Genomic DNA, 24,985 nt, shown 5'->3' on the forward strand with positions numbered 1-24,985 from the left:
TAAATGTACAGCTTGATGAATTTTCACAAACAGCATTCTCATATAACCAGCGTCCATCCCTTTCCAGGCACACCCTGACAACCTACCAACCCTCCAGAGTGTATGCTGTTCTGATTTCTAACACATAGATTAGTTTGACCTGTTCTTAGCCTTATATAAATGGAATCATATGTACTCATTTGTGTCTAGCTTCTTTTGCTCAAATATGCTTGTGAAGTGTATCCATCTTGTTGTGTATTGTTGTAGGCCTCTCATTTTATTAATTATTTTATAGGGATCCCTGGGTGGCTCAGTGATTGAGCGTCTGCCTTAGGCCTAGGGCATGATCCTGGAGTCCTGGGATCGAGTCCCACATCGGACTCCTTGCATGGATCCTGCTTCTCCCTCTGCCTGTGCCTCTGCCTCTCTCTCTCTCTCTCTCTCTCTCTCTCTCTCTCTCTGTGTGTGTGTCTCTCATGAATAAATAAATAAATAAAATCTTTTAAATATATATATATAAATTAATATATATGTAATAATATACATATATGTTATAGTATTGAGAGACTATACCAGGATTTATGTATCTATTCTGATGTTCATGGGCATTTGTGTAGTTTTTAATTCAGGGCTAGTAAAAAAAAAAAAAAAAATTCAGGGCTAGTACAGATAGTGCTGCTATGCACATTAACTGTGTATGTCTTTTGGAGAATATATATATACTCATTTTTCTTCGGTTTACCAAAGAGTGCAATATTAGTCAAATATTTCAGTATTAACAAATTATTGCCAAATAGTTTGCTCATTTATATTCCCACAAGCAATAAAGATACAGAATATCTATATTCTGTATCTTCACTAACTCTCACAAGATATTTTCCATCTTTTTTTCATTTTGTCCAATCTGGTGGGTGGGTAGTGGTTTAATTTGCATTTTCTTGATGACTATTGAAGTTGAGCATATTTTCATACTTATTGGCCACATCAGTATCCTTTTTTCTTAGGATCTGCTAAAACCTTTTCCCTATTTCCCCATTAGATTATAGGGTTTATTTAGCAGCTTCATTGAGATAGAATTTTCCTACCATTAAATTCAACCTTTTAAAGTAGATAGTTCACTACTTTTTTAGTGTATTTACAGAGTTGTGTAATCATCACCAATATCTAATTCCAGAACCTTTTAATTATCTCCAGAAAGAAACTCCATGCCCATCAGCAGCTACTTCCCATTCCTCCTACCCCTTACCCTTGGCAACCACTAATCTACATTCTGTTTCTGTGGATTTGCCTTTTCTGGACATGTCATATAAATGGAATCAAAGAATATGTGGTCTTCATGATTTAGCATAATGATTTCAAGGTTTATTCATGTTATAACATGAATGCACCATTCCCTTTTGCCAAATAATATTTCATTCTTTAGGTATATCACATTTTCTTTATTCATTCATCAGTTGAGGAACATTTGGGTTATTTCCATTTTCTGGCTGCTATGAATAACGCAGCTGTGAAATTTGTGTACAGGTTTAGAGTGCCTGGGTGGCTTGTGGTTGAGCATCTGCCTTTAGCTCAGGTCGTGGTCCCAGGATTCTGGGATCAAGTTCCACATCGGGCTCCCTGCCAGAAGCCTGCTTCTCCCTCTGCCTGTGTCTCTGCCTCTCTCTGTGTGTCTCTCATGAATAAATAAAATCTTTTTTAAAAGTAAAAGTAATTTGTGTACAAGTTTTTATGTGGACATGCTTTCACTTCTCTTGTTTGTATATCGAGGAATAGAATTACTGGGTCATAGGATAACTGTTTAACATTTGAAGATCTGCCAAACTTTCCCACAGTGACTGCACCATTTTACATTCCCACCATCAATATGTGAAGGTTTGTTTCCAACTATTGTTATTGTCCTTTTTATTTTAACCAGCCTTGTAGATGTGAGGTCCTGTCTCATTGTGCTTTTACTCTCTCAATGATTTGCAGTAGTTCCAAATCTGTTTTGATTAGAGTTCCTTTGTTGGATGTGTATTGTATCTTTTCATTGTCTTAATTGTCCTTTGATGAGAAGTTTGTAATTTTTAGTATAGTTTATAAATTTTTTTAGCTTATGATTTGTGCTTTTTTTTTTAAGGATTTTGTTTACTTATTCATGACACACACACACACACACACACACACACACACACACACAGAGGCAGAGGGAGAAGCAGGCTCCACACAGGGATCTGGACATGGGACTCATCCCTAGTCCCCAGGATCAGGCCCTGGGCTGAAGGCGGCGCTAAACCGCTGAGCCACCCGGGCTGCCCGGTTAGTGCTTTTTGTATCCAGCTTAAGAAGTCTTTTTATATTTGAAAATCTCAAAAGTATTCTCCATGTATTTCTCTAAAGTCTCAATCATTTTACCTTTATGGTTTATGGTTTTATTTTTTTATTCTACTTTTTTTTGTTATTTGATCTTCAGCTCTGCTGTCCATCTGGAATTGATTTGAGAGACATTTTTTTAAAAGAAGGTTTCTCGGGCAGCCCAGGTGGCTCAGTGGTTTAGCACTGCCTTCAGCCCAGGGTGTGATCCTGGAGACCTGGGATCGAGTCCCATGTCAGGCTCCCTGCATGGAGCCTGCTTCTCCCTCTGCCTGTGTTTCTACCTCTCTCTCTCTCTCTGTGTGTCTCATGAATAAATAAAATCTTAAAAAAAAAAAAAAAAGAAAAAGATGGTTTCTCTCCAATTGCTAGCTAACATTTTATATTTTTTCTTTTTTTTCTTTCTTTTTTCTTTTTTTTAAGGGTGAGGGACAATTAATACGTGTTTAGAAAAATAATGTAGTGTTCAGGAATTCGTTGGTTATAAAGATTTGCCCTCAGGTGATGATTGCAGAGTTAGGAAGAGGAGTTTAAGATTTGTAGGACTCCTGAGGTGCTTGACTGGCTCCATCTAAAGAGCACGTGACTCTTGTTCTTGAGGTCCTAAGTTTGAGCCCCATGTTAGTGTAGAGATTATTTAAATAAATAATTTAAACAAAACCAAATTTTTTCCAAGCACCAAACATACCAAGTATACCATAAAAAAGAAAAAAAAAGATTTGTAAGACTCCTATCATATGTCAGAGTCTTAGCTAGGCATTTCATAAACTCCTTCAATCTCTACAGTATTCTTGTAAAGTAAATGACATCATTCTTTATTTGGAAATGAAAAAACTGAAGCCCAGAAAGATAAATACACTTTCTTAAGCTCACACAGCTAGTAAGTAGGTAAAATCATGCCTCAAAACTAAGTCAGTCTGGCTCTGGAACTCTATTATCTTTTCTTTGTCCATTTTTTCCAAATCTTGTAAAATCTTAACTATTAAATTTTCTAATTTTACCTGTCCATTTTAAATTACTATAATATTTGGCCCAATAATAGATGCTGATGACCTGTGAAAACAGGTAGGATAGTGGGTAGGTAGGTAGATAGGTAGATGGGTTTTGTTTTTTGTTTAAGGTGGCTTGAGGGAAGCAGGCAATGAATCAACAATTGAGACATTTTGGGACAGAAAGAATTGAAGTAATAATCTGATGCTTGAAAGATTGGGTGCCTAAGAGATTCTTGTCAGTGGATAATAATGCCAGAGAATCTTGCCTGTGTGGATGTTTAATTTGCTGTGTTGCAGATCTTATTTTCCATGCTATGAAATTAAGAAAATTTCCTTTAAGTATATTAGGGTCAGAGAGGGCATTTTCTAGGGCTCCCTCTGCTGGTTTCCTGTTAGTAATTAAGATACCTAGTTGCCAGAATTAAGCTGGTACTAATGATGTAAATAAATTTAGGAAAGAAAATGATTTCAAGGTCCATTAGAGGAGATCAATGTTCGTAGCAAATGCAAATAGAAAAATAGAGGATTATTTAAGTTCATTTATTTTAGAATTCAAGTTTGGCTATTGAATCTCAAGTTATGGGGAAGACTACTACTAATGGTATTGGAAACTTTCTATTTCAAATAAATAGTAAAACTTTATACTCAGAGGGTAGCATGGGAAGCATCAGTGTGTGGGATCAACTTTCTGAGTTGGTGATGACATTACAAAAGTACTATTTTTGGCCCTTTTTAGCTAAAAGATAAACTTATAGCAGCAGCTTCAGTGGAGAATTCTGGGACTGGATGGTTTTTAGAAGGTTGTTTGGAAATATTCAGAGAATTAGATGATTAAATGAGGACCTTACTAAATGAGAAACGGTGGGGGCGGGATCCCTGGGTGGCGCAGTGGTTTAGCGCCTGCCTTTGGCCCAGGGCGTGATCCTGGAGACCCGGGATCGAATCCCACGTCGGGCTCCCGGTGCATGGAGCCTGCTTCTTCCTCCGCCTGTGTCTCTGCCTCTCTCTCTCTCTCTCTGTGACTATCATAAATAAAAAAAAAAAAAAAAAAAAAAAAAAAAGAGAAACGGTGGGGGGGACTCCAAAGGTCTATGGCAGTTACCTCTTTTCACACCCAGGGTATTTCACATAAAATTGCTAGGCAGCTATTAGGCATTTCACACCTCGTAGATCATGACTCTTTCCCAGCTAGCTGTGACTTGACCTCACTTTTCTTCTCATAATAGCTCCAGACAACTACCGTTTCCCTTTCAGAGTTGCCTTTTGAGGTGAAGTCTGTCTGCCACTTTGAGTTCTAGACATTTTGCTTGGTAATATGCAGAATACAAAATAGCCCTTATTTAAGAAAACTGATTATAAAGAACCTAAACAAGTATGTGCTGATTTTTTTCGTTAGAGCTAACATTTATAAATAATAAATCCCTTTGATATTTAACTTGTTTAATTTGCAAAAGTGATGTAATCCCAAACTTGGAGGAAATTTTATGTAAAGCAAAGGTTAAACAGTTTTAGTTAAGTATTGAACCATCTTTATAATGGACTATTTCTTCCTGTGACAAATGAAGAAGTCCTAGTTTTTACTTCTTCAGGAGCAATGATAGTATAATTTGGTTTTAAATAAATAAAAGGTAGGGATCCCTGGGTGGCGCAGCGGTTTAGCGCCTGTCTTTGGCCCAGGGCACGATCCTGGAGACCTGGGATCGAATCCCACATCGGGCTCCCGGTGCATGGAGCCTGCTTCTCCCTCTGCCTGTGTCTCTGCCTCTCTCTCTCTCTCTCTCTCTCTCTCTCTCTCTGTGTGTGACTATCATAAATAAATAAAATTTTAAAAATAAATAAATAAATAATAAATAAATAACTAAATAAATAAAAGGTAGCATTAGTCCAAGAAATAACAAATATATTATTAATCCAAGATTAAATATCATTAGTCCAAGAAGTTTGGTATTAGAGGGACAGATTCTGGGAATAATCTGGGTTCTATTGTGAAAACATTAAAATGATTTATTACTGTGTAGATCAGCTACAGATTTATATATGGATGAGTGTGTGCATCTGTTATTTGCATGACTTCAGAATTGACTATTAGAACTGTTAGGACTGTTACAGATCATCAGCCTGCAAATATCAAGGCAAACCTCGTTTTCATAGGGTAGTTTTGACAGTATAAAATAAAATCAGAATAAAAAGTCCTTAAAACATGAAAATATTTTAGAGGAAATGCAAAGTACATTAACTTTTTGCTGTTTCCTCATATTACTACTCTTAATAGCTCCTAATATTTTTATTACTTGTAAATTTAGAAAATTTAATAGTTAATTTTAGTCCATTTCAAATTTGGGATGCTAAATATTTGAGTTGTTGAAAAGCTAAGTAATCTTCATCTTCCATTTAAAGTCCACTGTAGGGGATCCGTGGGTGGCGCAGCGGTTTGGCGCCTGCCTTTGGCCCAGGGCGCGATCCTGGAGACCCGGGATCGAATCCCACGTCGGGCTCCCGGTGCATGGAGCCTGCTTCTCCCTCCGCCTGTGTCTCTGCCTCTCTCTCTCTCTGTGACTATCATAAATTAAAAAAAAAAAAAAAAAGTCCACTGTAAGTCTGGCTCCATGCTTTTTCTCCAGTCTTCTTACCAGACTAATAGTTGTAAGATACATTTTGAATTTAACCTCTACCACGAATCAGCAGGACCATAGGCAAGTCATGGGATGGTTTCTTTATCTGTAAATAAAGGAACTACACAAAATCTATGGTTTTAACACTTTATTTGGAGAAATCCTATGAGAATCTCATGAAAGCTATGGATCTTTATACCTGGAGAACTGCTGATTCACACAGAATGTTGCATATAATTTCAGGATCTGCAGTGTTCCCTGAAGCCATCCACACAGACTTCAGTTTAAAGAGCCCCCCTGGATTGTAGGTTTTCTGATTTCCAAAATCTATAATTCTGTATTTCTATCCCACACCATCCTGTTATCTGGCTATACTATATTATCCTCATTCTTTTCAGACTCATTCTGGAATTTGTACTCATTATCTCAACTTTCAGATGTCCTTCTTTTCCCTTTATCTCTCCTCACCTTTAAAACCCTCTACTTAGGGCAGCCCAGGTGGCTCAGTGGTTTAGCGCTGCCTTTGGCCTGGGGCCTGATCCTGGAGACCCAGGATCGAGTCCCACGTCAGGCTCCCTGCATGGTGCCTGCTTCTCCCTCTGCCTGTGTCTCTGCCTCTCTCTCTCTCTGTCTCTCTCATGAATAAATAAAATATTTTTAAAAATAAATAAAACCCTCTAATTAAAGCACAGTTCAAGTATCTTTTTTTTTTTTTTTTCCTGTGAATCTTCTTCAGTCAGAATTAATTTTCTCCTTAAAACTTTGTGCTTCCTTTATAGCCCTTACCCTGTTTGGTCTTGTATTATGGTTGTAGGGCTGTGTGTCCTCTGTCTTCCCTTCCTCTTCATATCTGTTCCTTGATGAATTATAAGTATCTTGACATCAGCAGCTATGTTCCCGTTAGTTTTACAATTGAATGGTGCCTTACTAGTAGTAGTCATGGAATAAATGCTTGCTAAATTAATTTGAATTTGTCACTTAGTTCTAATGACTGTTATGTCATATGCTATATCCTGGGAAGGTTGCCTCTGTCCCCTGAAAGTAGAAAGAGGTGTGAAATAGAGAAAGAACCACATATATGGGATGAATTTAAATAATGGATTGAATTTAGGGAGCTGCAAGGGCATTATCTGGGAGAGATGAAGAGAAATGAAAGAACTTGTGTTTCCTTAGTGAAATTAGTCTATTTTTACTGAAAATAGATAGGAATTAAAATTTAGCTTACAAATTTTGATTAAGCTTTGTATTTTACATTTTTGGCACTTTTGTTTTTATAGGTACAAGAAAATTCCCCGGGACATAGAGCTGGACTGGAGCCATTCTTTGATTTTATTGTTTCTATTAATGGTTCAAGATTAGTAAGTTAAGCTTTTTGTAGTTTCAACTAAAATATTTTGTAATCTTTTGAAAATGGAATTTTTCAGATTATCTGAGGTGAATGTTTATTCATTAGTTACAGTCATTAGATGGAGTATGATACCAGTTTGTAAAAATTATGTTAATAAACATGAAAATGCCAAATACAGAATACTATACTTCCCACTTCAGTGATTATCTTAGGAGAATAAAATATTCCTAATATTTTTATTAGGAGACTTTTTATATGTTGAATATTCAATTTTTTAAGCGGAAAGAATTAAGATGGAAAATGTTTGCTTTCTCAATGATTTCAGACTTTTGTATGTTACTGACAAGTGGATTAGTAAAGACTCATTCTCAAGTAACTTGGAACTAAATTTCATGATATATAAATAATGTTTTTAGAACCAGATAGAGAGGTATGTTCCAAAAGTACAGAATTAAAGCCACCTTTTATAAGTTGCTTTCAGTTTACTTGTAGTAAAGTCTTAAGGGGGAAATATAATTTCAGCAAAGGAAATTCTCATGACAGTGGCTACTTGGTTTATTTTTTCACAGCAGTTTTAAGTTTTTGTTCATTATTTATCAGCATCTCCTACATAATGGCCTTTATTCATTTTTGTAATGAAATATTTAACATGCTGCTTCCATTTTTCTTTGCTGCCAATTCCTAATAAATAAATAAAGTGTGTATATAGGAGTGCTGTCCAAAATTAAACCACAACCTCAGCAAATGTTTTAGTTTTTAAAATCAAAGTCATACCAACTCTGTTAGTAATATGACTTTTTAGGGAGTATTTCAGTTTTATAGCACTAAAGTCCAAGATCACTTCAAATAATGTTGGGTTGCAAAATCTATAATCCATAGTCAGCTATTAGAAAAAAGTCTGAAGTTGGCAACATAGGAGTTATTAATTTTTGACATTCACTCCAAGAAACATTTGAATGTTAATGAAAGCTTTACCTGTTGGATGTTTTATTTAGGTTGGTTATTAACATTTCTCCAGTAGGGCCATAGGATGCTTATTAAGCTGGGATAATTAATGTTAATTTTTTATTAGCTGGAATAATTAATGTTAATTTTTTATTAAGAGAAATGATTTCTATGTGTTCACAGAATAAAGACAATGACACTCTTAAGGATCTACTGAAAGCAAATGTTGAAAAGCCTGTAAAAATGCTTATCTATAGTAGTAAAACACTGGAGCTGCGGGAGACCTCTGTTACACCCAGTAACATGTGGGGTGGCCAGGGCTTGTTGGGAGTGAGCATTCGTTTCTGCAGCTTTGACGGGGCAAATGAAAACGTTTGGCATGTATTGGTAGGTATCAACTTTGAGCTGTTACTTACAGTTTAAGAAATGATGTAGAAAGATGCTGTATTCATCTTTGTTGGATTTTAGAGTTTTAGGCTATTTTTGGTTTCTGAAAATTAGAATTCCTAGCTATAGTTAACAGTTTTTAATAATTTAGGAAGAGAAGTAGATAGATGGCTAACAACTATTTTTCTAGTGATTCATTCATTAGAAGGAGAAATGTTAAAGCAGATAGCTACAGATAGCTAAAATAATATATTTAATTTTTATTAAATGTGATTTTTAGCTAGTGATTTAAATATATATATTCTATAGTTTCTGACATGTGAATAAGATAGAAATAGAAGGGTTTTTTAAATCACTAAAATTAAGGACTATGAACCATAAAATTTGGAAGATTATTTTATATACATTATTTTTGGGTGTTTTTTGTTTTGTGTTATTCTAGGAAGTAGAATCAAATTCTCCTGCAGCATTGGCAGGTCTTAGACCTCACAGTGATTATATCATTGGAGCAGATACAGTCATGAATGAGGTAATTATTGTGTTTATTAGTAATGAAAGTCACGTAAAATTTTCTCAATGTTTTAAAGTTCAGAAGTATATTTGCATACTTCACATTTAGAGTTGAAATTTAGGTCTTTGCTAATCAAGATAACTTATGTGTCGGTGTTAAACAGAACCCTTGGGAGGTGTCTTACAGGGTATGGCTGTGAGGAAAAATACATACCGTGTGGCAATCGCACAGATTTTGTGTATGATATACATAGTCTCTTACAGGAGCACCTGGATGGCTCAGTCACTTGAGCATCCAACTCTTGATTTTGGCTCAGGTCATGATCTCGAGATCATAAGATGGAGTGCTGCACAGGGCTCTGTGCTCAGCGAGGAGCCTGCATGGAGATGCTCTCCCTCTGCTACTCCTCCCACTCTTGTACATGCATGTGGGTGCACTCTCTTCCTCTCAGATCTTTAAAAAAAAAAAAAATCTCTTGCATACCTCAAGACGAAATCAGATGCTCATTTTGGTTATTGATTTCATTTTCTCTTCCCCTTTTTAAGGGAACAAAATTGGCTCAGCTATCTTAATAGATCCTTTTCCTTGTCTGTCAGCTATTGGAAGTATATATTGCTAAATTGAAAATGAGAGAAAAAATAAGAGGCCCAAATGACCAGGTTTTAATAATGAAGAGTAAGGGCACCTGGATGGCTCAGTCAGTTGAAAGTCCAACTCTCGATTTTGGCTCATGTCATGATCTCAGGGTCATGAGATCAAGCCCTGTGTTGGGCTCTGCAGGAAGTTGTCTTGAGTTTCTCTCTCCCTCTCCTCCTGCCGCCCCACCCTGTGTGCATGCTCACTCTTGCTCTCTCTCCTCTCTCTCTAGAGAGAGAGGAGAGAGAGATCTTTAAAAGAAGATAATGAAGAGTAAAAGAATATGTAGAATTTGGGAGTAGAAGAGTTTTGGGTGTAGAGTTTTACTAAAATTGCTGACTAGGTCTTAGGGGACTGGAGATGAGGCTTACACATAGGAGATAGGTAAAATATTTGAAACCTTGTTTGGAATATCTTTTTTAAGGAACATATTTTATGTCTGGCCCACAGTCTGTACTTTTCAAAAAGTTTTCCAGGTGATTCTGGTATTAGTCAGGTTTGAGACCCAGTGTTCTAAAGTTCAGTAACAAAAACAAAAATGTTTTCCCCCTATGATACTTTTGCAGTCTGAAGATCTGTTCAGCCTCATTGAAACGCATGAAGCAAAACCATTGAAACTTTATGTGTACAATACAGACACTGATAACTGTCGAGAAGTGATTATTACACCAAATTCTGCATGGGGTGGAGAAGGCAGGTAAGGTGGTTTCTAGACGAAATTGTGATTGCTTAAACTTACAGTAAATATTATAAACATCATTGCTTTTATTTTGAAACAGGTTATTAGTTTATTATAAGATTTGTCTCTAGAAAAGGAAAGAGCTGACCTAGAATATTGAAACCAGTAATCCATTTTTTTTAAAGCACATGTTAGGGTAGTGTGGTATATATACTACCGTCCTTTCTTTACTGTTCTAAGAGCAAACAGCCTTGTTTTATTTTGTTATTTTAATAAAATAGTTTTCAGTTTTATTTTGCCAGTTCCCCTCCCCAACAGTGGGATAATACAAGTGTAAATATCTCTAGCTGCTGGGGAAATTTCTTAACACTTTATGGAAACTGTTGACTTTCAAAAATGGAGAGACTGATTTCAACCAAAAGTTGGACAAAATTGCAACAACAATAAAAACAACATAGAAGATTAAGCCAAGGAGAGAAGCAGACTGTAGAAAATCAGTTTTCCAGGACTGTTCATCAAGTCAGTTCCCTAATTTGAAAAAGCCAAAGGAAAACATGCAGACTTAACTTTGCTTCTTTAGGTCTTTCATGTTGTTTAAATTGTACAATTTCTTCGTTATTTTGAAAGGCTTGTGTAATTGAGGAATTCTTGAGCATAAGCCATAATTGTAGGAAAGCCTAGGGTTTGGAAACTTTTCTTTTCTTTCTTTCTTTTTTTTTTTTTTTTTTTGGAAACTTTTCTAAATATTTTGTAAAAGTTCCAACATTTGCTGGGAAGAGGATGACTTAGTTGAGACAGAGAAAAAGAAAGACCCTATTTGTTCATAATGTCTTTCCCCACACTACCTGAGATTCTGTAGCTGACTATATGTTGCAACCAGAAACCTGGCTTGTTGCAATTTGAGAAAATAGATAGAGGTATCATCTTAAGAATCTGGACTATCTAGAGCAATTCCTGATCAAGTTATTGTCTATTGTCCAGGTTTGTAAACACAGAAATATGATCTCAAGGCATTCAAAATTGACTCATTTCAGAGGGGACTGCCTTATATAAACAAAATTTGTAGAGAAGCTGTTGTATTTATTAGAATGGTAAATTTTTAAGTTTATAGTGGAAACACTTCCCCTGTCCAGTTAGAGTACTCAGAATAGTATCACAAGAGTACTCGGGGGCAGCCTGGGTGGCTCAGTGGTTTAGCACCACCTTCAGCCCAGGGCATGGTCCTGGAGACCCAGGATCGAGTCCCACATCAGGCTCCCTGTGTGGAGCCTGCTTCTCCCTCTGCCTATGTCTCTGCCTGTCTCTCATGAATAAATAAATAAAATCTTTAAAAAAAAAAAAAGTACTCGGTAAATATGGAATCAAAGTACAAGGAAGAGGGGCACCTGGATGCAGGTTTAGTATCTACATTTGATTCGGGTTGTGGTCCTGGGGTCCTGGGATCGAGTCCTCCATCAGGCGCCCTGCAGGGAGTCTGCTTCTCCCTCTGCTTATGTCTCTGCCTCTCTCTCTCTCTCTCTCTCTGTGTGTGTGTCTCTCATGAATAAATAAATAAAATATTTTTTGAAAAAAAGTACAAGGAAGAAATTCTGCTGATGATGAAGTCCAGCTGCAAAGAACATCACTAATTCTTTGTTTCATCTTGCTAAGTACTGCTACGTGCTTGTTCTTGGAGTCCTTTTCTAGGCTCTGGCAATTATTCCTTTTCTTTAGAAGACATCTTTCTTTTTGACAAGGTTTAATATCATTGATCAGCCATTGCTTTAGACAGATCCATATAGACCATTTTCCTGAGTCTTCTCATTTGACAGATGTGTGTCTCTAGGTTTCATTCCTTATTTAGAGGCTGCTCAGATTTCAGCATATTTCTCTTAGCTTCAGTCTTGGGTTATCTTTAAGTTTGCAGAGGGTCTCACTGTAGCCTCAGTGCTTTCTCTACAACCATTTATTATTTTGATTAATAAGAACCTTGTTTTAAAATGCTCCTACCTCTGGAAGGCTACCATTGATCAGTTTAAATTATTTAATCTTACTTTCTTCCTCTAAATCTGAGATCTAGTTCAGTAAGGATTGCAGATTTGATCATAGAAGGGACGAAAAGGGAGCAAAGGAACAAGTAATTTTGTAATATGAAGCATCATTGTAAAATCAGATTTGAATTCAGAAGAGCTGGAGTTGGCCACTGCTTGCTCTCCCAGCTTTTGGTGGTGGTAGTATCCATAGAAATAACAGATGCCTTGGCAGGAGGGAGGCACAGAGATGCCTGTGTGTGGCCTTCTCAGAAAGTATCAAGTAGTTTGGGAGATAAAAGTAATCATGATGGAAACCGAAGGTGGAATCTGATGTGAAGGGCCTTACATGTCATGGTCAGGAATTTGGATACACCTCGGGCAGTGGGACCGTGAAATACTGTACCTATGGGGGTCATTGGTTCCAACAGAAACCAGTTGTTGTCATAAGCAGACATGAATTTATTACTGTGGAATTTCTTACATAATCAAAGAAACAGCTAAAGAATCAGACATGGGAAGGACAGGACTTAACACCGCTAGGGAGTTAAAAAGGAAGGAAATTGGCAGTTTTCATTAGTATTCTAAAGGGATGGATAAAGCCTTTTTTGTTTTTTCTGTCACTCACGAGATTTGCAGCCATGGACAAGAGGGGTGAATTGGCCTGGTTTTAGTTATGAGCCATTTCTTGGTTTGGACAAGGCCCCCTGACTGACAGTCCCACCAACACTGCACACGGTGTGAAGAAGTAATTCTCCAAAGGGAAAAACGAATATTGGGAGGCCAGCAGACTGAACAGAAGCAATGTGATTATGTCTTATTAGAAAGATGCCTCTGGTGGCAGTGGGAGGATGAAGTAGAATAAATCTGGATTAGTTTGGATTGATTTGTGTCAGGTTCTGAAATTCCACTAGGGGCTTTATAAATGACATCATTGTACAGAAGTGCTTGGAGCTTTTCAGTGGAAAGGCTGCATGTCATTCATTCAGCAAATAATTATTAGATGTCTGCCATATGCCAGGAACTGTTACGGCAGTAAACAAAACGAGGTCTCTGCCCTCAAGGACCTTAACATTTTGTTGGGGGAGACAAAAATAAATGTGCAGTGTTGTTAGATGATGATAAATACTTGAAGGAAAATAAAGGAGAGTAAGGGTCGTGTCTGTGGTGGAGGGAAGGGTACTGTTTTATGAAGTGTGGTCAGAAGAGACCTCTGATAGGATGACACTATTTAAAAGAATGGAAATTGGTTTTGTATTTCAAAACCTCAGAGAAATGTTAGCTGTGATTGATAACAATAGCTTTAAGAAAAAAAAATTTTTTTTGTAGCCTAGGATGTGGCATTGGGTATGGTTACTTGCATCGAATACCAACACGCCCATTTGAAGAAGGGAAGAAAATTTCTCTTCCTGGACAGATGACTGGTACACCTATTGCTCCTCTTAAAGATGGGTTTACAGAGGTAAGACAACTTTACTACCAATGATATAATAAAATTTCCAGTGAAATGAATCGTGTCAATATGTATGGTGGTAGCGCTGATGAAGGTAGGGCAGGCGATGAGTTAAGTGTTGACCATGTTGAATTTGAAGTTCCTGTAGGGATATCCAGCTGGGTAGCCTTATGGATCTGGATTTCGGGAACCAAGGACAAGGCCAGAGATACAGATTTGGGAATCATCAGCAAAGGGAGGGTAATTTAACCTAATGAATGAACAGTGATAAAAATCGTCAAGGAATTGGGTTTGGGCGGGTCAGAGGACTGAGGTTGAAATTTTGAACATTCCTGATATTCAAATGGATGAACAGAAAAGGGATCCAGCAAAAGACGTTCTGGAGAAGTCCAAAGAGAGGACAAAACTTCAAAAAAAAAAGGCACATCAGCTATGTGAGGTACTGAGAGAAGTCAGATGAGAGGAGTGAAAAATACATGTCCTGGGCTAGGGCAATTGTGTCAAGCCACAGGGGACAAAGGGCAAAGTCAGAGGGCAAATAGTGGGTGAGAAGGTGAGATGATGAGAGCTGATGCTTGCTGTTTCAACAAATTTAACTGGGAAGGCAGAGCTGGATGCTGTGTGAGGACTATTACAGGATTAAAATGAAACTTTAAGGAATAAGATATTTGTGCAGGCTTATAGGCTTTTAAAATGTTTTCTGTGCAAGCCTCACAGGACAGTTAACTCTTTGCATGAATAAATAAATAAACAGACATTGAGAAAGGAAACGCTACTGTTGTAAAGAAAGGGCTGCCACCACTATCATTTTATGGGACACAGTTTGGCCATCCCCAATTCTAAAGAAAGGGAAGAGGAGGTACCAAGAAAGTGGAACCTTTCCTCACTCCTCAGCCCTGCCATTGGCTGACAGCCAGAGCCCATGTGGTTACATGTTCAGATTCCTGCTGCCATGTCTGCTGCTCCTTGTCCGTGGTTCCTGTCCCGGATAAGCCTGTGGGCAGTCTGAGAAGACCAGGGGGTGAAATGGCAGCTAGTGAAAAGGGCGGGGATTCAGGTTGTGTTGGGATGTGCCGAGGGCACTGGACCTGACAGAAATTGGAGGATCCTGAGGTGAAACTGCCCATCCACAGAATCCATGTAGACTCAGCCCTCCCCCAGCCCGGAAGGTAGAGGTCTGGCTGCCCCGCTCATTCATTGATGAGAAAAGATGAGATAGCCTCATGCAGTTACACATCTTGAGACACTTGTAAGGACGCTACCATGGTATTAAGGCTTTGAGCGATTTCTTCCACGAACAATGAAAGTTAAAAACTGGCTGAGAACTCAGACAAGAGGAAAGTGGTGGGGTTTTAAAGGTAGAGGAAAAAATGATTATGGCTACGAAGGAAGAAAGAGGAGAATCTCCTCCTAGTGTGGAACTAACTAGAGATGCCACATGTCAGGACACTGGAAGTGACAGGATGGGGAAATTTTATAGCGCATGGTCCTGGACATGTAGCAAAAATAGGAAGGAGCCTCTGATGGCAGAAGTGCCAGGTGAAAACTGTTGACAGCTAGTATGATCAAAAAAGGTGTCTGTTAAGAAATAAAACAGATGAGCAAATGGGAAAAGAAAAGAGGCAGTCCAAGAAACAGACTCTTAACTCTGGAGAACAAACAGATCCTAACCAGGGGGTTGGGGTGAAAGGAGGCACCCGGTGATGTACGGAGGCAGTGACCCACTATATGTACACCTGAAGCTCCTGTTACGCTGTATGTTAACTAACTGGAATTTAAATAAAAACTTTCTGGGACACCTGGGTGGCTCAGTGGTTGAGCATCTGCCTTTGGCTCAGGGCGTGATCCCAGGATCCAGGATCGAGTCCCACATCAGGCTCCCCGCAGGGAGCCTGCTTCTCCCTCTGCCTAGGTCTCTGCCTTTCTCTCTGTGTCTCTCATGAATAAATCTTTAAAAATGAGTGAATGAATGAATGAATGGTTAAATAAATAAATAAATAAATAAATAAATAAATAAATAAACTTTCTTTAAAAAAGGTATCTGTTGGGCAGCCCCGGTGGCGCAGCGGTTTGGCGCTGCCTTCCGCCCGGGTCGTGATCCTGGAGTCCTGGGATCGAGCCCCGCGTCGGGCTCCCGGCATGGAGCCTGCTTCTCCCTCCTCCTGTGTCTCTGCTTCTCTCTCTCTCTCTCTCTCTCATGAATAAATAAATAAATAAAATCTTAAAAAAAAAAAAAAAAAAGGTATCTGTAGGACCTGAGATAGTATCTGTATTTTCTTTCAAGTGAACTTGAGTAATTTTTTCTTTCTTTCGTTTTTGGCAGGTCCAGCTGTCCTCAGTCAATCCCCCATCTTTGTCACCACCAGGAACTACAGAAATTGAACAGGGTCTGTCTGGACTTTCTATTAGTTCAGCTCCACCAGCTGTCAGTAATGTTCTCAGTACAGGTGTGAAGAAAAATATATTCTCTTTTCAGCCTACTTTGTTTTACATGATACTCTTTTCTGTCTCAAGCTAGAATTTTAAAAATTAATGCCAGTGTACTTTGAAAATTGTAAATATGCTCTGCATTTAAACCTCTTCTCAGTATATTTTAGAGTCTGGGCTTCTCTTAGATTGGAAAAGTGGTAGAGTCAGGACTGTACCTTTAAATTCTGTTTAATTGCTCTATTTACTCAACAGATGTTTGCAGTATTCTCTGTGTAGTAAACACTGGAGATACAAAAGTGAGCAGGACACCATTCTCTCCCTGGAGGTTCAGTCTTGCTCGGTGGACACATGTATGTCTTCCTCCCTGTCCTTATTTCTTGTTCTACCCAGTACAGTCCTTTCTTGGCTTAGGTTTTTTCCAACAGCTTCATCAATATATAATTCACGTACTATATCACCCATTTTTCAGTGTATTTGCAGAGTTGTGCAACCATCACGTCAATTTTAGAATACCTCATTACCCTAAAAGAAACCCTATGCCCTATCAGTCACTCATGGTTTTCCCCAACCCTTCAGGCCTAGACAATTCCTAGTTTACTTTGTTTTTCTGTGGATTTGCCTAATCTAGACATTTCATGTGATATGCATGGTTTCTGTGACAAACTTCTTTCACTTAGAATAATGTTTTCAAAGTTCATTTGTGTGGTAGCATATATTAATACTTCCTTTTTATGGCTAAATATTATGTTCTATCATATGGACTCCACATTTTATTTATCCATTTATCAGTTGTGGGACATTTAGGTTGTTTTTACTTTTTGGCTGTTATGAATAATGCTACTATGAACATTTGTGTACGAGTTTTTGCGAGAACCTGTGTCTTCATTTTTCTTGGTTATATTCCTAGGCATTGGATTGCTTGGTCACGTGATCTAGATTTTGATATTTCTGTCGAGTTTATTTTTCCATTGCCTTTTTTAAAAACACCTGTTTTCTGATTTTGTTTCTTCATAATACCAAGAGTATATTTTTACTCAATAAATGTTGACCAAGTGAAATACTGACATAGTTTAGTTTTATTTCATTAATACTTATTCTTGAGCTCCTTTTAATATTTGTGTTCTAGTAGAATATATTCTACTTTGTCTTGGAATGGACTTAATAGATGCATTCACCAAGATGTAGGTATGATCTCTGTACTTGGTCCCCTTGTTCAAATCCCAGCCCTTTTCACAGTCTTTATTTTTGTTCCCAAAGATAAGTTCTAGATATAATTTAAAATTTCAATTTTTTTAGAATTCAAAATTTCAGACATAGCCAAAAGTAGACACCATGGTATTATGAACCCCCACCACCCAGCCTCACCAGTTTCCACTATGGTGACATGCTTCTGTACCTCCTACTCTTTGCTGTTTTTTCCCCCAGCTTTTTTTAAATATAATTTGCATACCATAAAATTGACTCACTGTACACATACAACTCAGTGATTTTTTAGTAAATTTATGGAGTTGTGCAGTCATCACCACAATCCTGGTTTAGAATATTTCCTAGAGGAAATGAAATATGAATGTCATCAATATCAAGTCATAGATCAATTGGGAGGGAATCGAAAGTTTATTTCATTTGAGTGGCGTTGGAATCCTTTTGTCTGTTGTGATTTTTTTCTTGGATTCCATCAGATGGTCTTCTAGTTTATTCCTGAATAGACTTAGTACAGGTGCAAACTGTTCTGTGTCTGAATAATTCTTTTCTCTTTTGGAGTAAGTATTCCAGTGCCGTATCAGAGCTCTTCTGATTTTGAAATAGCTGACATCTCTCTTCAAATCTCAGTTTCTTTTTGACATTTTAAATCTCCCCTCATTACATCATACTTACACTTGTATTGTCTTGTAAGCACATGCACTGAGATCCCTGGCCTTGTTCTACTGTAGAGAAATGGCTTCTTGAATGTTAAAAGACAGAAATGTAAATCAGTTGCTCAGAAGACACTGAAATCAACATCTTCACTTTGAGTAAATCAATTTAAAAAGTGAATATTCTAGCAACGTGATACGTGAGAACCCACTTTTATTTTTTATTTACCCGTCTTTGTTTTTTAATTAAATTGCTGCAAAGTAGCCCAGTAAGTAACTGTAGAAACATTAAAAGTGTTTTTAAGAAAATAAGAAAACTTTGGATTTGCAAATTTGGGAATTTTAATATTTTAGAAAATGAAGAGATCATTTTGAAGTGATGTTAATCAGTACGACCTTTTCAGTGCAGTCCCTCGTGTTTCCTGTCCCCTCCTGTGCTTGATTTTTCTGCAGATAACTCACACCATTTTACACATGCTGTGTATTTTACTTTTTTAACATCAGTCTCTCTTTTTAACATCATTCCTCCCAGTAGGAATTTGTAATTTCTTTATGCTATGGAGTGCCTCAGTGCCTAGAACAATGTCTGACATTCAATAGGTGCCCTCCAAAACTTTGAATGAACATATCGGTCACCCAACTTTTCTGCGAATCTGATAAAAGCAAAGAACCCTCCTCTACTTTTACATGCCTCCCATTGCTACAGAAAAGTAAATACACGAGAAAAATAAAGAATTAACTGTCTGAAAAGTGTTGCTTCATACTTTGAGGCACAGTTCATTCCTGCTACCATATTTTAGCAGATTTCTGTAAGACAGAATCTGGAATCCATGTGCATTACTCCTGTTGTTTGGACAGCAGAACCTCTCATATGAGTGAGTAGGGGGTAAACATTAGTAGATAACCTTCATCATGTAGCATCCTAAGAGTTACTTGCATTTGAAGAACGTAACCTTCTCAAGCTGATGTTAGTAAAAAGACTTCAGAGGAGTGTCACAGAACCTAAAGAGCAAGAGGAAACGGAAATTCAGGAAACCAGGTCATTCTCCATTTCTGGAGGCCCACATACTCTTTTGTCTTTTTCAGGCCATCTGCATCATCTCCCCTCTCACAGACCAGCATTCATGGTTTCACAGGGCATGTGCCCCACTGCCCCCAGCAGCCTTAGGTTTATGTGACGTCTGGTGCAGGAGTCCAGTAGACATTGACTAGACTCTTTGAGTCCCATTTCTGAATTTCTGAGACAGTTTTCTAGTCTAGCCCTGCTTAGGTCTGGGATTATATATATATTATATAATATATATATAATATATATTATATATATAAATATAGGTCTGGGATTATATATATATAATTTATATATATAATATATTTATATATAAAATAAATATATATAAATATATATGTGTGTGTGTGTGTGTATATATATATATAAAATTCTTGTCCAGAGAGCTTAGCTGGAGTGGGTTTGCAGAGCCTTCTACCCTCTTAGGCTACACTCTGGTAACAGTCTTCAGTAAAGGCCACAGGCCAAGTGTGTTGACCAGCTAAGACAGTGAGGCAGCCTGAAACTAGGACTGAATGAAGTCCCAGTGAATGAAGACCTTGCCATACTGGGAAGGGGAGGGGACTGAAGACTCTCCTAATAACATCTGTCCATTCTTTATCAACTGAATTCGTTAGATATTTTTTTAAAGATCATGTTTTTGTTTTAGGTGTACCAACAGTACCATTATTGCCACCACAAGTAAACCAGTCCCTCACTTCTGTGCCACCAATGAACCCAGCTACTACATTACCAGGTAAGCAGCAGGAGACCAGAGATGTGTGTGGTAATAATAACATTCCTAGTACTGTGCATCTTTAAAAACAGTGAAAAAATCTTATACCTGTGTGGTGATTTTTTGTCTTTTAATCTCATTTTATCTTTGCTGTAACTTTATGATAAATTAGAGCAAGTGGCAACAAGCTGTCAGGTACCAGCTGTTAGCTTTGAGCTCAGGCTCCTTATGCTCAGCCAGCTACCCGTCCAATGCAGCATGAGGCAGGAAGGAGGAATGTGTAAAAGTTCTATCCTTCAGTGCTTCCTTAGTTGGGGCTCTCTAGTAGTTCTTCAGAGGAATAGGCATCCTGTCCCGAAAGAGAGCGTTCCATATTAGGTTGTTCAGAAGCTCTGACATTAAGTTAAATTTTTATATTTCTTACTGTTCCCAGTGAAGACCAAGTGTCTTTATCCATCAGATAACAATCAAATATTATTTCAGAGATCCAATATACTTGTACTGTGAGAGCCTTTAATCGTATGACTAAAGATGTCATTACACAGACATACTAAACCATTAATAAAATGTGTACACAGATACACAGTGGCAGAGAAGTATGGTAAAATGTTGACGTGGGGAATTTGAATGAAAGGTATGTGTGGGATTTCCTTATTTAAACTACTCACGCAACTCTTAAGTCTGAAATTATTTCAGGAAACAAAAAATTAAAAAGCCAGAGGGACTGTAAACCTCAGCCATCAAAGAGAATTCTGTTTAGTTGCATTTACCGCCGCACTTGCTGAGCTCCATCAGCCCTTTCTCTACGGCACGCAGGCCGTGGTCATTCTGGCTCTCAGATCTGCAAGTCCTTGTGTGTTTTAACACTTGCCTACTGAGCCATCTAATCACTTAGATCACGTAGGTACAGAAAGACATTTCACTTAAGTGAGATGTTTCGCTCTTGTTAATGTCAGACACAGAACTGCCACCCAGTAAGTGGACTTCTGGTGTTCTCACTTTGAAGTGGGTAGTATTCTTTTCAAAACACAAGGATTGAATGTTTTCCCCAGAGGAAGTAGTTTACCTTCTGTTCTCTGCCTTCTCTCTAGGTCTGATGCCTTTACCAACAGGACTACCTAACCTTCCTGCCCTCCCCAACCTCAACCTTCCCACACCGCACGTCATGCCAGGCGTCAGCTTACCAGAACTTGTGAACCCGGGTATGTTGCCCATCCTGCCTTCCTAGGACTCTGTCTAATAAAAAGCTTTTATCCAGGAAAGCAGATCCTCTATTGCACTTTTTTCCGGAAAGGTTAGATCAGTTTAACAGATTTCAGCTGCTTCAAATAAATACTAATCTCTTTTATCTAAAAAGCTTAACAAAAGAAGAGAAAATATTTTTGTGATTCTCCTCCTTGGCCGCCTCTTCCCCATTTTCCTCTCCTTGCACCCTGACAGCCCAAGTAGCATAAAGACAATTGCAGACATAAAGCCCAGTGGTGTGGGCATTGCTGTAACTGCTGCGGACGGAAGGCGTGTGCAGCTCACCCCGTGAGCGTGCATGGACTCCCCGTGACTCTCCTGTTCTGGGCGGCCGCCGGTGGTGCTGGTTTGGAGCAGCCAGGCCAAGGACCTTGGGCTGGGAGATTCTCGTCCTCGTTCAGCTGGCTGCGTTTGTTATTTGATAAATCTTCTCTGTTATTAACAGATGTTTTTATCATCAAAACTATTGAGAGAGTTTAGCTACCAATAGTTAAGCTAGCCAATATTCAAGTGTTTACACTCAGATTTAATGCACTGGTGGAAATGAAGCAGCAGAGGGCCCAATAAATCTGCTCTTCTGGTTAATGAGTACCCACATCACCTTTAACTTTGAGGTGGCCGCAGGTCAGGGCTGTCATTTCCTAATTTCCGTAGCTAGGCCCACGAGTGATGTCGCTGAGCATACGTTGTCCTGTTTCTGTCCGGATCATAACTGCCCCTGCCGTGCCGCTCCCCATCTGCATGTGTGTGTTCCCTGTCCCCATTAGCCTGTTCGCTTTTCAGCACAGTGGTTTAAAAAACAAAGGAAGACTGTAAACTCTACCGTTTACTTATCTTAGCACTCCCTTTGTTTTTTCTTTTATGCCCTGTATTCTTGGCTTCTTCTGCCCTTTCCCCCAAATTCACAAACTCTTAAGAGCATTGAGGCCGCGTGGTTGCTCTGAATGCGTTGTACATCCTACCTTTCCTTGGTTTCCTAATACTTTTTCTTCATTCTGCACTTCGAATGCTTGAAGTGTATTATTGGTCACAGTAAACCCACCAGGTATAATGGTTGCTGGTCAGTCGTAGGGCTTGACCCGAGGCTGGGTACTTGCGGGGGTGCTGGGCCGCCCCCCCCCCCCCCTTGCTGCTGTCTGTCCAGAGGGCAGCTCCGCCTCGGCCTCACCTGCCGGGGTGAACGGGGTTCTCCTGTCCTATGCGAGGGTGGCCGCTTTGCCTGCTGGGTGTGCTTCCGTCTGTTCTGACTGGGAGACTCATTTCATTTCTCTGGAGTGGCTGAGCCACGGGGAGGTTCTGGAGTGGAGAAGCCCAGAACCCGTCCTCCTGGCCAGCTGCTCTTGAGGTGAGTGTTTAACTCTGGCCTGGCTTCTGCCTGAGGATACGCAGAGGTTGTGATTTGTGTTGTCCCTCCTCGGCTTCAGTTCCCTAATGAAATGCAAATTAAAACGGTCACGTGACAATGACTACTGCTTTTTTAGTGCTGGGAGGATGTGTGATCTCTGCCATTTTTGTCCTAGGTTTGCCACCTCTTCCTTCCTTGCCTCCCCGAAACTTGTCTGGCATGGCACCTCTCCCCATGCCATCCGAGTTCCTCCCGTCGTTCCCTTTGGTTCCAGAGGTGTCTTCTGCAGCAAGCTCAGGGGAGCTGCTGCCCTCCCTCCCGCCCACTGGCAGCCCGCCCTCCGACCCTGTCACAACCACCGCAAGGGCAGATGCTGCCTCTGCACCCGCATCCACACCCACACCTGCTGGGGATGCGACGCCCCCCACTCACAAGGCCCCCGGCGCTGTGGAGGACAGAGTCTGCGAATCCACCCCGACCAGCGAGAAGCCTGTCTCTGCAGTTACGGATGCAAGTGCCTCCGAGTCACCCTAACTTCGAACCGGTCTTCGGAAGCGGCATGGTGGGCTTCCCCAACTGCGGGAGCGTGTCTGGAAATGCAAACTATCATTAATTTCACACTAGTTTGTACCGTATCTGTAGGCATCCTGTACATAATTCTAAGGGGAAAACTAAGGAAGAGGACGTGGGCTTGGGGCCCGCCGAGTCGGGGTGGGGCCCACAGGCAGGGGAGGGAAGTGTCAGAGTGCTTATATTTTAAAACAACCAAAAAGAATTGTAAGAGTGGCTTGCTGCCAGGTTTCCACTGCCATTCTTGGGGGTATACATCTTTGGGAAAGGTGGTGACAGGGCATCCACTAGGCTCCCTGTCGCCCTGCTGCTCCTTCTGTAAGAAAATGAAATATTTTACGCCTAGTACTCACACGCAACATTTCTTGTATTTTGTAAATCGTTTTTGAGAATGCAGACCACCTCACTAAATGGTGAAAGGAAAAGCTGTTTTACTTTTGGTCTCTGTGAGTCACATCCCTCTAAAGGTTTACATGAAAATTCCAACTAAAGATGTTTGTTAAAAGTTACACAATGTGCACTATTAATTGAACATCTTTTTATTCAGCCTATACACAGATCTTTGTTTAGAGCTCTCAGAATTACTCAGATAACATTTTGTAACTGCTGCTGTTGCTTTATACGTCCACCGTAAAAATGGCATTTAAAAAGAAATAAAGGAGATGTTGCACAGTTTTAAACCAGAAGGTGGCACTTTGTGGCTACTTATAATATATAGCTCTACTGGAAAACATAGATACAGCAATAAATTACAGTAATTTTATTTTTTCTTCTTGTGGTGCATTTAAATGATGACTCTTAATTACCATGTATGCTCTTGTCACTCTCCAGTATGTCACACATCTTTAATGTAATTTTTCATGTCTTATGTTTGCTTTTTCCTAAGTTTTCTAAGAGATGGTAAGTTAAGTGGAATTGATTTATTGAATGAAATTAAATGCATATTATATCTGTTTTTTTAAATAAGAAAAAAGAGGTTCATCAGTTATTGACCTGGTGGTAGCATGAATGCTTAAGGGAGCTGCACCGTGATTCACCTGCAATTCCTCAGCCAGAAACTAGACTTAAGTGGCACCGACCCAGTGCCCTATAGAGGGCACCAGCCAGTATTTAGGGTGTATCCGCTTCTGGAGCCAGGTGTGTACTTAAAGCTCAGTGGTAAAAGAAGGCTCCAGCTCTAAGCATAGCTCCTTTTGTTAGCATTGTAAATATTTCTAGAATATTTCTCGCAATAATCCTGTTTTTTGAAAAAGAGCTTATAACAGGAAAAATCTTCACAGGCATATAACAGGTAGGAAAAGTATTTAAATGTTAGAATTTTTTAGTTTCCAGGATAGGAGGAGGTTGGGCAGTTGTTATTACATTCTGAAAGATGCTTATATTTTTTAAAAAAAACGTCCAGGAGATACCTTAGTGGAAAGTACGTAAATACATTTAAGCTTTAAAAGTGATTTATTTTTATTTTTTTAAGATTTATTTATTCATGATAGAGAGAGAGAGGCAGAGACACAGGAGGAGGGAGAAGCAGGCTCCATGCCGGGAGCCCCACGCGGAACTCGATCCCGGGACTCCGGGATCTCACATTGGGCCAAAGGCAGGCGCTAAACCACTGAGCCACCCAAGGATCCCCTAAAAGTGATTTAAAAAACAAAAACAACCCAGCAATTCTTCCAATGCAGTGATTACTTTTGTGAGGTCACACTTCTCATTTGAGAAGGACAGTCCTGGACCGTCTTTCCAGAAGAACATCCATAAGCATATATAAAACCTAAGCTCTGAAGAGAGAGGGGTTCTTGGCGTTCATTTGAAGGATGGGCACAGACTTGGCCTGTGGTGGCTCATTGAATCTTCTTGAGGT

The 24,985-nt window shown here is 39.2% G+C and overlaps 1 protein-coding gene across 1 annotated transcript in view; it reads left to right on the plus strand.

The window, feature by feature from the left end:
* Positions 1–23,890, plus strand: part of GORASP2 (golgi reassembly stacking protein 2) — a 39,200-nt gene extending 15,310 nt beyond the window's left edge. Inside the window, exons 2-10 of the mRNA XM_072751900.1 lie at positions 7,213–7,293; positions 8,412–8,615; positions 9,058–9,144; positions 10,329–10,459; positions 13,780–13,912; positions 16,227–16,350; positions 19,902–19,988; positions 21,059–21,169; positions 22,733–23,890. Of these exons, the coding sequence (XP_072608001.1) occupies positions 7,213–7,293; positions 8,412–8,615; positions 9,058–9,144; positions 10,329–10,459; positions 13,780–13,912; positions 16,227–16,350; positions 19,902–19,988; positions 21,059–21,169; positions 22,733–23,091 (1,317 nt within the window). The 3' untranslated portion in view covers positions 23,092–23,890. The remainder of the gene's footprint in view (positions 1–7,212; positions 7,294–8,411; positions 8,616–9,057; positions 9,145–10,328; positions 10,460–13,779; positions 13,913–16,226; positions 16,351–19,901; positions 19,989–21,058; positions 21,170–22,732) is intronic.
* Positions 23,891–24,985: the final 1,095 nt, after the last annotated feature.

Source organism: Vulpes vulpes, chromosome 3 (genome assembly GCF_048418805.1).
Source record: "Vulpes vulpes isolate BD-2025 chromosome 3, VulVul3, whole genome shotgun sequence".
Taxonomy (NCBI): Eukaryota; Metazoa; Chordata; class Mammalia; order Carnivora; family Canidae; genus Vulpes; species Vulpes vulpes.